At 39.0% G+C, this 15,279-nt stretch overlaps 2 protein-coding genes across 2 annotated transcripts; one reads left to right on the top strand and one right to left on the bottom strand.

Annotated features, from left to right (window-relative positions):
• Window positions 1–3,019: 3,019 nt before the first annotated feature.
• elmod2 (ELMO/CED-12 domain containing 2) lies at window positions 3,020–8,803 on the top strand. The gene is made up of 9 exons (XM_030413564.1): window positions 3,020–3,142; window positions 4,474–4,621; window positions 4,712–4,740; window positions 5,627–5,724; window positions 5,858–5,987; window positions 6,270–6,403; window positions 6,946–7,014; window positions 7,134–7,267; window positions 7,415–8,803. The coding sequence occupies exons 2-9, from the start codon at window positions 4,477–4,479 to the stop codon at window positions 7,573–7,575; spliced, it is 900 nt and encodes a 299-aa protein (XP_030269424.1). The 5' UTR covers window positions 3,020–3,142; window positions 4,474–4,476; the 3' UTR covers window positions 7,576–8,803.
• Window positions 8,804–8,903: 100 nt separating this feature from the next.
• On the bottom strand, window positions 8,904–13,141 carry ucp1 (uncoupling protein 1). Its single transcript, XM_030413553.1, has 7 exons — window positions 12,989–13,141; window positions 12,705–12,841; window positions 12,213–12,411; window positions 10,802–10,999; window positions 10,607–10,708; window positions 10,044–10,224; window positions 8,904–9,931 (listed from the first exon to the last, which is right to left on the bottom strand). Exons 2-7 carry the CDS (start codon window positions 12,828–12,830, stop codon window positions 9,817–9,819), a joined length of 921 nt encoding a protein of 306 aa, XP_030269413.1. The 5' UTR covers window positions 12,831–12,841; window positions 12,989–13,141; the 3' UTR covers window positions 8,904–9,816.
• Window positions 13,142–15,279: the final 2,138 nt, after the last annotated feature.

Here is a 15,279-nt window from a genome sequence, read left to right as displayed (position 1 = left end):
CTGTTCAAAACTCCATTTGGAAAATGAGAGATTTTTCCCTCTGAGGTTTTAAGAGGTCTGCTAGATGAAAAACCTTAATAATTGATTGGAATGGTGAGTGTCGGTCAGAATAAGAAAGGGTCCCAAACTTTATACAGTAGAGAGCATCAGCTGAGGAGCGTAGTGGTATCTGATGTCTTCACTGGGAATAACCTCCATTATATTATGCCACGATGTTTTTTTTTTTTAGAGAACATCCTTGATCAAAACAAGCAAAATATTCTTCCAAAGTCAATAGAGTGAATAATCTCTTGTGTCTGACGCCATGGGCATGAATGCATTGACCGTTTTGTTAATTTTTTTTTTTTTTTTTTTTTTTTTCATCTTGTGGACATGTTTGTATTTATACACAGTATTTTCCTGGGTGCTTATAGATATATCCATAGCCTGGACTATCAAATTGTTTTTAAAAGATAAACATCATCTTTTTTCTATAAAAACATATTGCTGGGTGTTGTAAATGTGTTTCTTTCTATGTTGCTTTCCTGTCAAAGGTGAAGGTCAATAGATGCCTCAGAAGTCTCAAGAGACCCCTGAGGGGTCACAGGATGATTCAGAAGATGTAATATATTCACTCTCGATTATGGAGTAGACACTAAAACTGGATCTTGGATTTATCTTCAGTTGTGCACTGAGAACAGGAGTCAATGTATTCGGTCGGGGCTTTCCTGACAGGAAAAGTGAGTTTAAATACCCTCAGTCAACACTGACTGACTCGCATCAGCAGGGTGTTTTTCCGTGTTAAATGTTAGAAAGCTCCCTCTAGTGTCACAGAGGACTGGTTGCTTTCCCAGGAGAGCTCCTCATGTCGAAGAAACTGAACAGAATGCCGACAGACAGACAATCAGGCAAGGAAAGGAGGGAGAGAGAGATGGGGTGACAAGCAGCAAACAGCCACAGGCTGGAATCAAACATGGGCCACTGCCGAGGACTCAGCCTCCATCCATGGGGCACACACTTATCATTTATTCTGATAATCTTTTCTTTTGATTAATCTTGAAGTCTGTAGAAGTGGTTGGACAAAACGAGCATTGCAACGGTGCCAATCTTGGTCATGAGATCTTGTGATGGACATCATAATTTTTCAGAATCAATTGAATATTGGAGAAAATAATCAGCAGATTTACAGTCTTTTACAAAATAGTAATTAATAAATCCCACTTTTATATGCATGCATGGGTATTGATATATAATAGTACAATAGACAATGGGAACATTCTGATAAATTAACTTCATTCATTTTGACTTAAATAACATTTTTAATATCACTGCAGATCAAAAGACAAACAAACAAACAAAACATTTTAATAAAAGGTGTATGCATTTAGGAAGGGTTTTACAAAATTACCATCCTGCTGACAGGGATGCAGAATCAGAGAACGGCTGTTTAAGTCCCCGACAAACAACATGTTTATCATTAATTTGGAAGACTTGTTGGTTTAGTTAGAAATATTGTATCATATCAAAGATCCACTGCCTCAATTTTCTCTTACTTATACAACTTTGGAGGTTTGATCGCCCTGTCAGTCATGTCAGCCTCATGCCAACCTGGGACCGTAAAGAGAGACAACAGCACAACATTCAGCGTCTCTATTAATTACAGTGGTCAAGTTTGATTATTCTTCATTGAACCTGCGGTGATACAAAAATGATTGCAACTAATTTAATATCAGCATGATGGGCTACTTCCTAGCTCGGCCTTATCTTATCTCTCAGACTGTTATTATGATCTAAATGGCTACTTTGGGGACTTCAAATATAGCCCGGGCCCGAGATAGGAGCTCCTCTTGGTGCACAGTAATTGTATGGGATGGACCTCCTGCCTCTAAAAGCCCAGAGGGACTGATTAGGTGAGAAGGTAGACCAAGATTTAATTACAGTCGAGTGCACCACTGGTGGGCAACTCAGGATAGAGTGCACAGATTGTTGGTATGCCAGACTTCTGCTTCCGGGTGAGCGTGTATGTGCTGCAAGTACAACAGTGACACAGTTATTTGGAGAGAAAGATGTGTGGTCTGTTGCCACCATTACAGTGGCAAGACATTGTGACACACAATGTGTAAAAATCAATATTAGCCTGATGGTATTTATGGATTACTGTAGATTTATATCCAAATAACAGTGGGCTGAAAAAAATGATTGGTCTGTTTAAAAAGAAAAATATATAGACTTTCAATTTAAAGGTGCACTATGTATTTTTGGGAATACATTTTAAGATCTTTATAGACAAACTAAATAAACAGTCTTTCTTCATTTTTATGACTGAATAAACCTAATAAACAAACTGACTTTAAAGGAAAAATGTTTTACTTTGTTCTTAATTGGCGGAGCCCACCACCTTGCTAGCTTCGATCAGTTTTCTGGGGACCTTATTTTCCTTTGAGAGCAGCTTGTTTATTCTGTTATGGGAAGAAAAAAAACCATGCATTTTGGAGTTTTATTATTACCTCATTAAAATTGTGAGTTTGAATTTCTTCTCCAAAACTACATAGGGCCCCTTTCAAAGTAACACAGCCGTTCATATTGTAGATCTGGCATCATCTTGTGGTTAAATTGGGAAACGCAAAAACTTGGCTGAACCCAGTCATATCTGAAGATTTGGTGTATGATAATTTTCAACAAAAGTAATGTCCGTCTTGATTTGATGACTATTAAATGGGTTTATACTAAATTTATCAAGATCCACATTCCAGCAAATGGTTTCAATGGTTATGTGTATCCCTCTATGCACAGTGGTGCAGGCAGCAGTGAGGTTTGGGCGGTAGGTGGCGCTGCAGCAGCATTGAATACGTCGTTGACATGTTGGCGTGTGCTATATTCAAAGACATTACGTCAACCATAACTTCAACGCAAATTTCTCGGAGTCTGTCCAATTTTTATGGCTGGAATTTGCACAACCAGTCCCTCCGAAAACGTTTTCAATAATTCAGATGTAATTATTAAATGAAAGTATGCTGGTCATCCCAAAAATCTTCAATTTCCAACATGCGCGTTATAATGGAATATCTCTGTGTCTGGTCGGAACTTGAACGCACCACAGCTAGACTGTTGTCAAGAGAAGCGTCGCTAACCTTACAGCTCGTCTGATAGCTAACAAGTGAGGGTAAGTTTGCATATATCTCTGTCTGACAACATGTCAGCGACAGCAGGATAAGATTCACCTCAGCTTCTTGCTTGTTTGTAGTACTATGAAGCACAGCAATGCTTGTGGCGCAACCTGAGGTTAACATACGTTAGCTAACTTAGCTAACAGTTGGGTGAATATAATGACAACCTGTTGTCTGGACCGGTTATCTGTCACTTTTTAATCCAGTTAGCCCGGTTGATTTATTTAAATCGGCGCTAAAAAGCTAGCAGTCTGCTAACACTAACATGCAGTGCTCAGATATCTGGCTAAAGTGCCAATATACTTGCCGACGTAGGCAAAATAAACTGAATGGCCACGTTTGTCTGAAGTTAGCATGTTAGCTACTTCAGAGCTATTGTTTTGGCTGTTCGATAGTTGGCTAGCCTCCCCCCGTTAGCCGCCCCTGTTGACATCGACATTATCTCGTTTAATTGTAATGTTTGCTCATGCATTTGTATTTTTGTGGTGACGTACGATCGGATGAACTTGTCACACATTGAATTACGAAATTGTTCTGATTTTAATCGCACAATGTTGTCTCAACTGCTCTGAATAGTGGCCATTGTCATGATGACACACACACACACACACACACACAGAGGGACGAGTGTTAAAGTCATGTTAATAATCATGAGATTGTAGTGAGTGTAATTAGGGAGTGATGGAGAGTAACTTAGTTAAGTTCTTCTTAAATACAGATTGGAGGTAAATGTACTTCACTTGTTAATGTACATCTTATACGACTTTGCACTTGTAAACCAATCTTATTGGCAGATTGTTATATTTCATGCTAAACATATGATCATTTTGATGAATTTGTTGCCTTTTTTAGGTCAGACTGCTCAGTTGTATTAAAAGTAGATAACATTGGAGCAGGGGCAACAGAAAAGCTGCAACTTCTCAATCAAACAACCTGAATATTTGATGGTTCCAGCTTCTCCAATGTGTTTCCTTTCCTTGTCTGATTTCCAATCCTGCATAGACCAAAGAATTAATCAAATCTGGATCATTATAATTAGATTTATTGGATGGCTGTTCATTGGATTTTATTACACGTTAACTTTATACTGCCCAGATGTTTAGTGCTGAGGATATTTCTTGCACCCTAGAATATAAATTAAAGAGGTGCTAATTAACTCTTGTAGGGTAATCCACCATCAATGACAAGCTGAGTCAAGCACCCAGCTCAGGCATCCAAAATGGCCTATTAGACAAATGTTAAAAATGTGTGTAAGGCTGTATATTAGATTGTCATCAGATCTCTGGGACATTTTTACTGATTCATGTTTTCTCTTTCCATGCTATAGAAAATGCTGGGGTACATCTGGCAATACGTCTACACGTCCTTCCTGAGATACTGGCTGAAGTGGCTCATCAAACAAGCAACAGGGACGTGTGAGCTGCAGAGAATATGTTCTGGATACAAGCCCGGAGCAACAAGGACAACAAAAGCAGGTAAATTTAGTCATCTGAAATCTGGTCTCCTTTCCTGCCTAGTTCACACTTTGAATATTCTGTTAATCTGCTTCTTGTGTCCTATTGCAGAATATTCTCTTCGGTCATCAAAAAGCAAGGTAATGAAATGTTTTTCGCTTTTATCTGTTGTTTTTTTAAATTAGGATGTGGATAGTTTATTATCTAAGGATTGCTCCTTGCCTTCAATTTTCAGGTCAACCTCAGTAGCTGGTTTAAGAATAGCTTTCAATATTACAACAAATTGTAATTTTCTTTATATAGCTACTGCAAAACAAACACATAAATGCTTTGGTAAAAAACGTGTTAATCAATTAACCATCTTGTTAATGTCATTTGGAGAAATTATTTCTGAAAATCAGGATTTGCTCAGCTGAGTTTTTGGACTGTTGGACAACATTCAGACATTTTAAAGATATTGGTTTGGGCTCCAGGAATGTTGGCATTTAATTGACTAATTAATGAATCACTCCTCCCTAGAAATTGTAATTAAAATATGTATAAGTTGCAAAGAGTTTTAATACAGGGCAAACAGGAGCACACATAGGTTAGGTTAATATATAAAGGAATTAATATACATCATACCTCATGGGCCCACAGAGAAGAAGGGTATAGGAAACACCTTTACTGACCTGTTCATTATCTGCTGGGTGTTGTATGTGTGAACTCAAATAAAGACATACTCTGTGAGCCTAATCAGTTCTTATCTTTCAATATACTTGCCAAGCATAGATAAATTGACTCTACTTTGCCATCTGTGATTACAGCTAGTGAAACATTTTCCAATCACCAGTTCATTCATGGTGGAAACAGAAGTGCCTAGTCAACTTTTTCATTGCAGCTGAGATCGAATTTGGAAAGTATTTTTTGCATTGTTGGTGGTAGGGATAGACAGATCATATAGCAGCTGTTTCTGTGTCTGTAGTGCACTGAATCATTCTCCTTCTGTGACTACCTCCTACCTTCCTTTGCTTTCTTCCTCTGTAGGTTTTAAGAGGAGCTGTTGAAACCGACAAGGATAAATTAGAGCAATGTGTGGATCAAATTATGAAAGTGAAGAATGTCAAACCCCAGAAAGATCCACTGTAAGTTTGCGTCTTATCTATTATTTTGTTGGTACTTGTCACTGGCGATTCTTTGATTTCCCAATCATATTTGGTTGAGTGTAATTTTTGAATGAATTTATTAATTATTTATTCAATCTTCTTTCCTGGTCAGGTTCAAGGGAAGCCTACACATCTGTCTGCTACAGATAACAGGACACAGCAGCTTGTATGTGTCTGTGGAAGACTTGAGAAAAGAAGTCTTCAGCTCGGACAACCAAGCACACGAGGCCATGCTGTTGAAGGTCTGTGTTCCTGCTTCTGGATCCATACATCAGTAAAGCGGTCACTGTATATGTTTCAGTTGCATGGATACAGAACAGATAGGTCCAAAGTTCAGTATGTGTTAAAACACTCACCTGCTACACTGAGCAAAATGAGAGTTGATTTGACTGACAGATACATAGTTTTTCAAAGACTTAATACAATGAACTAACATGCTCTGTCAATATAAAAGACAGACTGAAAGTAGTTACAGCTGTAGGAAAAACCAAAATATGTAACACTGGAATTATTTGTACCATCAGCTGTGGGACCTGTTGATGCCAACAGTCAAACTGGAGTCCAGGATCACTAAACAGTGGGGAGACATTGGATTCCAAGGAGATGACCCCAAGACTGACTTCAGAGGAATGGGCATGCTGGGCCTGATCAATCTTGTGTGAGTCCACAATGAATAACAATGAGACATTTATTAACTCAGTTATAGAGAGCTGCAGCACTGAGAAATCATTGCCATCTTCTGGCCTCAATGTATCTATGATGGAAATACATGTTTGACATATATTCATTACCATCAAACCACAGTAACAACAAGCAATAGAATATAAAGACATGGTGAGATACAACACAGATATAGATGGCTGACAAGGCAAACAAAATATATTCCCTAGCTGTCCCTTTGTCAGTCAGTGGGAGCCTGACATGCAGTTGCAACTGACAAGGAAACGGCACAGTCAGCAGGACTTTAATATACTTTATTTATAAAACCAAGTAAAACTACAGCAAGGGTTATTACATACATATAGAGTCATTGGAGTCTTTAAAATGTATATTTAAATCACCACCCATTTTATTTGTTTTGATTATTTGAATACATATTCAGCTCCATATTTAGAACCACAAACTTGGGGGTAAAAGAAAAACCTTGTAAGGTCTCAATGTTTAAAAACAATTATACACAAATGTGTTTTTCTGTTACAGTTTTTTCAGTGAAAACTACACAGAGGAGGCTCGTCAGGTGTTGTCACATGCAAACCATCCTAAACTGGGGTAAGGCACATTTCTACGTATTCTCTGTCGGTATTGTGTGAAAAGTTAGATCTTCCTGAAATTATTGCATCATTGTATATTATGAGACTAGGATAATTTAGTAGTCACCATTTTTGCAGATATTCATATGCCATAGTCGGGATCAACCTGACAGAGATGGCCTACAGCCTCCTGAAGAGTGGTGCTTTGAAACCCCATTTCTACAACACAGTGCAGGGCACACCTGAGCTCCAGGACTTCCATCAGCTATACTGTGAGTAAAAACATATTTATTTTTGTATTCTTCAACACCTTAATTCTTTCCATCTCCTTGAAAAATACACGATGTTCTTATAGAAAGTAAAATCTTTTGTCTGTATTGACGAAGAATTCTCTAAAATATGTGTTTCTTCTCATTTAGGTTATCTGGCATATGAATTTGATAAATTCTGGGTGGCAGAAGAACCAGAAAGTATCATGGAGTTCAACCAGTACAGAGAAAAATTCCATAATATTGTCAAAACTCATCTACAGGACCCTGAAGTATCCCTCACATTGACTGCCAGTTCGGGAAACAACTAGTATTGAGGAATCTTCCCTGACCTCTCCATGACTTCTGATGTTGTTCGATCAACAGAAGAAGCATCAACGCAGACTGAAGCAGATCGATCACTCATATTCCTCAACAATTCGAACAAATAATTTCTCCTTATTGGTTTTGTGATTTGTCCGTAATTCTCTGTTTATTTTGTCACAGTGATAGTTAAGGGTTTTAAAACTAGAGCACAAATCTAACACCCCTATACCTCAGAAAAATGACCATTCCAGTGTGTGATGAAGCTTTGTAAAAGTTAAATGAGAGCTGCTGTCGAGGACCGGTCTGTTGTTCGTAAGCGTTAAAGCACTTTCACTGAGCAAGCAGCCAAATTGTTCAAGATAAAAGACAGTTACTGGTAAATTGTGATTAAAAACAACGACCATATTTGTAGCTCTCGTTCGTATTTATGTAAACAAGACTTTGGTGTTCTCACAGTTTTTCCCCACTCAGGAATACGATTTTTATGTCCAGATACCATGGCTAAAACATAAAGGGCAACTCCACCAATTTACACACATTTTAGTGTGTTTAGAGGTCTTGGGGAGTATGACTGTATATGTGGAAATAAAGTAGTATAAAACCTGTTGTGGCTCCAGAGGAAGCTGTATGCTGTCTGATAAACTGCCCCCAGTGATGTCATCCAGTTGCTAAGGTGCTTTGTGGGTAATGTAGGCTGAAAAGCAGTCCCCTCCCATTACACTGTTCGACTCATTATGGCCTTTTTGTTTGAAAACAAATGATCAACATAGATACAGATCCAGAGAAATCACCTCTTATTCCATGCATTCTTCTTGCCTTTCAAAACCCTGTGCCTACATTACCCACAATGCAACTGATAAGGAAATTTATCAGATTACATGCAGCTTCCTCTGGAGCCAAAATAGACTTTATACTACTTTTTCCACATATGCAGTAGTACTCCCAAAGAGCTGTTAACACACTTTGATGCTTAAATATGAGGTACCCTTTAATTTAAGGGAACATGTTTGCATGTGTTAATGTGCTTCTATTGATGTCATCTGTATTCTGTAATATAGGTGATGTGGAACTCAAAATGGTTGTTTTACTTAATTGTAATACATTTATTTGTCTAAAGACTGAAGTGGATTTTGTTTTTTATGATGTTATTTTTAGGCTGTGATTTGCTTTTTGATGAATATGATTAACAAGTCTTAATGGAAGTTAATAAATCGCACTTTGATGCTTTGAAAAGTGTCTCATGTGGCGGAAATCAAAAAACGAGCACAGGGTCTGTAAAAACAAGTCAAATATATTAAGGGTTTGCATAAACCTGTTTTACATAGAGAGTTGCACTGTTTTAAAGCTGCCTTTTAATGTAAGACTGGCAGATGTAGCTTTACAGGTCATCACAACTTGAAGGAGAGCTATTTTGATTTTCTTTTATCCTTTCCTTCAGTGTTTTACAAATGTTCTTAAAGCATGTAACAGATCTTGAAAGTTACACAGAACAACAGAAGCTCCTCCCACAGAAAACACGCTGCGTCATTAGTCCCGCCTTTTAATTCTGTGACTCCGTGACATCACACAAGTGCATAATGAATGCCTTGCATCTAGTTTGGCTTGTAAAATTTGATTAAACACAGCTGTTCTGTTGTTTGGGTTGTTGGGTCAGGCAGGTGTCAGCTGACCAATCAGAGCTGGGTATTCTGGAGGGGGGGCTTTAAGAGACAGGAGCTAACAGAGTTTCGGACAGAGGGGGAATATAGAACTGCTGCACGGGACAGTATGAGACAACATTTTTTTGAGCACGAAATCATGTAAACCTATTGCATACCTATGTCTCATTTATTGCTCCCACTATTGACTCCCATTAAATTTTGATTGGATTCATGACAGATTATAAATATAAAATTAGGAATGTAGGAGATAAAACTGCAATTCTTTTTTTTATATATATAATTGGCAGATTCAGATTTACAGGTCTCAAAATACAAACTCAACTTCCCAGAGAAGATTATCACGAGATTTTTGAAATATTCTAAATACAAAACTGCATTTCTTTAATACATCAGTTCAACACAAAGTTGAAATACAAGGTAGATCGTCAAATGTTCCTTTTTCAACAAAGGATTTTCTTCTTTGTCACCACGGGACAAAAAAAGAATAAAACTAAAATGTGATATGATATTCATTAGGTTTTTTTTCAGTGACGTTCCAACCCAGCGTTGGCTCAAGTTCATCAGTCAAACTTTAAAATGTGGATCTCAGTTTGGGTCTTCGATCCTCTTCTTCGTGACCATCATGGCTCTCTTGATTTGTTCGAATGAGACAAACATCACAACGTTCCACGATCCCAGCCTCAGAAACGAGGGAACGAATCTACAAGAAACATAAAAATAGTTTGTAGTGAAGAATGAAAGAAACGGTTTACCTCAAGTGCAAAGAACTCCTAAACAAATCAGTATGTCGGGGCCAGAGAGGAAATGCTCACCCTTTGTAGAAAGCCGTCGGCCCCTCTTTTGTCATCATGGTCCAGGCACAGTTGATAGCGCTCTTGTACTGGCTCGGTGGGGAGTTCATGTATCTAGTTTTCACCACATCTACCGGGGAAGCGATCACTGTGGTAGCAAAGCCTGCGCCGAACGCAGAAACAAAGTGGCAGGGCAGGTTGTCTGGGGACATAAAAAAAACACAAGACAAGAGTATGAATGACGGGGACCAGAGGGGCCTTTGTTCTCAGTTTAACTGTATAGAAACACACATGTCAGCAGATTGTGCAACACCGTGGACGAGGCAATATAAATGATTGAGATAAATCATAATAACTACTGTATTTACAGCACCGAGGAGGGAAAATACACTTTGTTCTGTACCAGCATGTGTGCTGTTATCAGCCTTGGTGGAGTTGAAAGGGTGAGAGGGTGTTCGGATTTCTGCCCAATCAGCTGTCTCTGTGTGATGCCTGTGTGTGTTTGTGTGTGTGTGTGTGTGTGTGTGTGTGTGTGTGTGTGTGTGTGTTATCCCAGGCACACATGCATGAGCTCTCCCACTCACCTGACAACAGGTTGTGCCTGAGGATGGCCTCCTTGATCAGGTCGTATGTTACCAGCTCTGTGCAGTTGACAAGCGCATTTCTTGTGATGTTGGGTAGTGTGCCTGAGGAAACCAAATAAGATCAACAAGTTGTATGTTTGATTAATTATAACTAGTCAGTTACGAAAAATTTCTCTGGCTTTCCCTAAGTGGCACCTTTCCAGAGACCACGCATGCCCTCATTCTGGAAGATGTGTCTGTAGGCCTGCATGGTGCCAGTGTAGCGACGGGCCACGCCGTCCAGGTTCATCTGGGCCTGAAATCGAACCTTGACCACGTCTGTGGGTTGTGCAAACGACACTGCCATGGCGCCTGTCGTGCATCCGGCCAGGATACGTATCAGCACACTAGGGTCTGGAGAAGGAAGGAGAGGAACAACCAATCTATTTAGTACTTAATTACTCTTCTGAAGTGCAGTTTTGAGGTACTTGTGCCTTATTTTTCTCAATTAAATCATCAATCAGTGTTCAATATTCTTACATTACACTGAAAGTCTTGCAACATATTTATATAAAATAACATGTTGTGCACTTAAGTTACTTGGTCTTATAATTGAATCAAATACTGCTGTTACTCAGCGTTGTAAAAGTACCCAAAAGTCTTGAGTAAGAGTAAGGACACTGTGTTAGAACATTGCCTTACCAAAAGTGACAGACACCCATATGAATAATACTTGGGTAAAAGTTTTGAAGTATCCAATGTGCTTATACCTAGGGATCAATTGTTTATTTATTTTTTTAAGCAAAATTCTACAAATATTTACATGTCTACCGATTATCGGATCAGATGGTCAACATTTTTCTTATTGTATAGGAGTCAGCTGCAGCTCAGATGCAGCATGCAATCTGCCAAATAACTACTAACCAAATCAATATAGAGAAGTTAAAGTACAAATACCTAAAAATTGCACTGAAGTACAGTACTCACTTACATTCCATCACTGCTTCATTACTTCTATCCATACTGTACATACAGCAGCTGTTGTACATTTTCCTTTTCCTCAGGTTTCTCACTTTTTTCCCCTCCAGATTTGTATTTTTTGTTGTTGCTGTTTTTATTTTTATTTTTTTTAAATGTTATTTAATATCAGATACCTCAGTGAACAGTCACTTCGCTGTAAGCAAACTATGAAATGCTCTGTAAACCTTTTATTAAGCAGTTGTTTAATGTAAAGTTGCAAACTGATGTTTTATACATTTTGTTAATGGTTGATAAATACTGTGTAGTTTATCTATAAACATTATCTGATGACGTTTTAAAGCTTCTCATTGTTAATAACTATTAACTAAAGATTGTTGTTGATTAATAGATGTTACCAGGTGTTCCTTATCTGAATAGAGGGTCTAGATATAGAGGTTGTGAGATGTCATATGGATTGTAAAGCCCTCTAAGGGAAACTTGTAATTTTGGGCTCTGTGAACAAAACTTACTTTGAGTTGATATTCATTTTTTTTATGTGAGGGTTTTGGTTTCTGACAGTAGAACATTTGAAATCTATCAACCATGTCTGTCAGCAGGGAAAGCCGGATTTGCGAAAGGTTGATTTATTTAGAAGTGTGTCACTGACTGTCTTTGCCCCCAGTGTAGAAGTTCTTGACGTTGTCATAGAGGCCGATTCTGATGGAGGCGAAGCACATCTGTCTCTGCAGCCCCGCCACCAGCCCGTTGTACAGAGACCTGGGTCCCTCTGTTTTGATCATGGTGCTGATCGTCCCGAACACGCCTCTGTAGCGGATGCCTCCCACCGCCGTCTTCTCTCCCTGAATCTGGGGTCACAGATTGTACTCGAGGCTAAAACCAGCTTTTACAGAAGCAGAAGTAGAAAACATGCAGCCTACAGCAACAGAAGTGTGATTGAGTGTGATTGATTTTTTGGGATGATGAAGTGGACAAAGTCAAGCTGCTCAGTCAATAGTGCTTTCCAAAGTGTCCAAAATTAGATCAGCTCAAGATCATTATCACAGTGTAATGTCATGTGTATTGCTGGAAGTGTGAGGAAAACATGCTGTACGACACTGGACATGAACGATTTGCTTCTTTTATTTTTCAGAACAGATACCTGTAGTCTGACTTTGGCTGTGTCCAGAGGAAATGTGACAATATCAGCCCAACAGGCTGCCAGCCCGGCACTCGCCATCTTCACCCCCAGTGGTGGAGGAACATCTGAGGGTTTAAGTCCCACCATGTTTCCTAACGCTGCAGTTAAAGGTTTGCACAAACACACGATATAAACATTAACCTCGGACACTTCACTCGTCCCTTAAACTGAATGGTTCATCAATGATGATGCCTTTTATGAGCCAACAATCAAAGTGCAGACCGATGATATAAAAACATACTTACATTGTGTGTCTGAGATTTAGAGGTTCCTTTTGATCCTCAGTCGTTTGTTACCGGGCAGGATCTGATTGGCCAGATTATAATCCATAAAGGGCCCGACTTCACAGAAAGGAGAGATGCATCTTTCGTGCTGTATTTATATATCGTCTGGCTGGCTTTTTTTTTTTTTTACGACATCCACGGAGAGGCGTTACTGTGTACTCCTGTACGCACGAGTCCATTCAAAGTCCACCGACCGTCAGAAAGTCAATGTTCAATTTACCCCACAGTGCAGGCATATTTTAGAAAAACAACTGTTGTACTTGCCCGGTCTGTGGCTGTAACGTCAATAGCTTTATATCCAAATAGAGTTGTTTTCCCAAAATGTCTGAAGACTTTCATTAATATTTATAAAAGTTATTTTCTTGGCTTCAGGTACAGTCACTATATCCATGTTCACATCCAGGACAGTAAGTGGAATCTTGAAAAAACCTTCTTTCACCAACTTAATTTGATGTATTTTGCCATTAGACCAAGTGGTCGGCACTTAACAACAGTCATAATGAAACACAGTGAGATGAGTCCATTGGAGGCTTGTCTTCACTCTCAGCCAATGATTACAAAAAAATGGTGTGTGAGAGAAAGTGTTTGCAGCTGATTGGTAGGAGTCAAAACCTCGCACCGGGCTGCCCGGTCACTCTTAGTAGTAGCGCCGCTGTATCACACAGTATCGGCTGTGTTAGAAAACATTCTTTTTTTGTTGTGCATGTAGACACTGCTCATATTTTTTGTGAAAGAACTTAGAAATAGACATTGCATTAGAGTACGGTGACGTGAGCTAGTGACTGAAGTTCACTGTGGAGCAGATAAGAGCTTTGCATCACACCATGTGTGGCCTCTCAGCAGTTTGGCAGCAGTTAGGGGGCATGTTTCACAACAGCTCGCCCTAAAATCAACCTATGGAGCTCCTAAAAGAGTTTGAGAATTATTGGCGAAACAGATTCTGGGAAAGAAGTTCAAAATGAGGAAAATGTGACCTTATTCCCAGGTTAATCAGGTGTGTCCAGGTACATCTAATGCAGTATAAATCCCATATTCATAAACGTTATCGTTTTTTTCTTGAGACTGCTTTTAGAGGTGTGGATTCAACGTTATCTTAGTTTGTAGGCTGTATATGTTTATGAGTTGTTGTGTTATAGTGAATGAAGTTTTTAATATTTTGTCGACACCTTTTACTGGATATCAATGAGTATAAAGTTCTTCATCTGCGTGCCCAGATGGTTTACTTGCTAAAGCGTGTGCCGAGGTAAGGAGGATGATTTTCAGCAGGCTCTTTCCTGCATGTCTTCCCCTCTCCGTGCCCCGCTTCCTGTCTGACTGCCCCAGCTGACCATTCCCCCCCAAAAAATAATCTTAAGAAACAGATCTTTGTGTAATAAAATGCAATCAAACAGCACCAAAAAGGTACACTCATAAAAGTTGAATCAACACATCTCTTGAACAGTTCAACTGAACCTTAAAAGCCTTATGGGGCTTTATTACAGGCCTGTCGTGTTAGATTAGATTAGGTGTACTCGACAAACAGGAGTGTGAGTGTATAAGGATAACTTGAAAGCCACAATAAGGATAAACACTGAAGAAAAAATATATTTTGTGATCAAGATAGTTGAACAGGTCCGAACAAAAGTCTCTCAAGCTTCTTAATTTGCCATCACTTAGGAAGATCTGATGAAACCTCACAAGAGACTTTTTTCATTTGAGCTTCAAGATTGAGAGATGTTCAGTGGACCCCTGCAGACAGATGCGCAATATCTCATTAGTCCTGGTCCTGCAAGCATCATTTCTGATCGATGAATCATTCATAGATTTTTCACGTGTCCGAGCAGGGAAGCCTCATTTCAGTCTTGTTTATTAGTGAGCTGCTGTGATTGGTTAACCTGAACCACAACCCCAGTGTGTTTGGTCTACAGACAGAGATAGAGAGAGTGGAAGAGAGGTCCTGTGACCAGGTTTAATACAGATGTCTTCCAGGAGTATGTTGCTTCACTCTTTCTATAAAGGACACAAACCACCGTCCACGGCTGTTATTAGAAAAGTGCAATGTTTTGTTTGAGCAGGCTGGGGTTTTTTTTCAAGTGAAGAGGAAAGAATAGGTAAGGAAATCCTCAATACCTGATACAATTTAAGCTTAAAAAGGAATGCAGTTGTTTTAATGTAAAGAAGTAATTTTAACAGACGCAGATGAAATTGTTCTCAGTCCTCTGAGAGGAAGAATGTAGTCATTTAGTCATTCAGATCCTTTGCCACAGTAATTA

This window comes from Sparus aurata, chromosome 1, assembly GCF_900880675.1.
Source record: "Sparus aurata chromosome 1, fSpaAur1.1, whole genome shotgun sequence".
Taxonomy (NCBI): Eukaryota; Metazoa; Chordata; class Actinopteri; order Spariformes; family Sparidae; genus Sparus; species Sparus aurata.
The sequence above is the reverse complement of the archived record's forward strand: the minus strand, read 5'-3'. Positions and strand labels throughout refer to the sequence as shown.

What these genes read in the sequence shown, in the direction of transcription:
- elmod2 (XM_030413564.1), top strand. Translation starts at nt 4,477, where the DNA reads ATGCTGGGGTACATCTGGCAATACGTCTACACGTCCTTCCTGAGATAC. An exon ending in AACAAGGACAACAAAAGCAG is followed by an intron (nt 4,622 to 4,711) that starts GTAAATTTAGTC and finishes GTCCTATTGCAG; the next exon opens with AATATTCTCTTCGGTCATCA. An exon ending in AAACCCCAGAAAGATCCACT is followed by an intron (nt 5,725 to 5,857) that starts GTAAGTTTGCGT and finishes TTTCCTGGTCAG; the next exon opens with GTTCAAGGGAAGCCTACACA.
- ucp1 (XM_030413553.1), bottom strand. Translation starts at nt 12,830, where the DNA reads ATGGTGGGACTTAAACCCTCAGATGTTCCTCCACCACTGGGGGTGAAG. An exon ending in CATGCGTGGTCTCTGGAAAG is followed by an intron (nt 10,709 to 10,801) that starts GTGCCACTTAGG and finishes TGGTTTCCTCAG; the next exon opens with GCACACTACCCAACATCACA. An exon ending in CCGACGGCTTTCTACAAAGG is followed by an intron (nt 9,932 to 10,043) that starts GTGAGCATTTCC and finishes TGTTTCTTGTAG; the next exon opens with ATTCGTTCCCTCGTTTCTGA.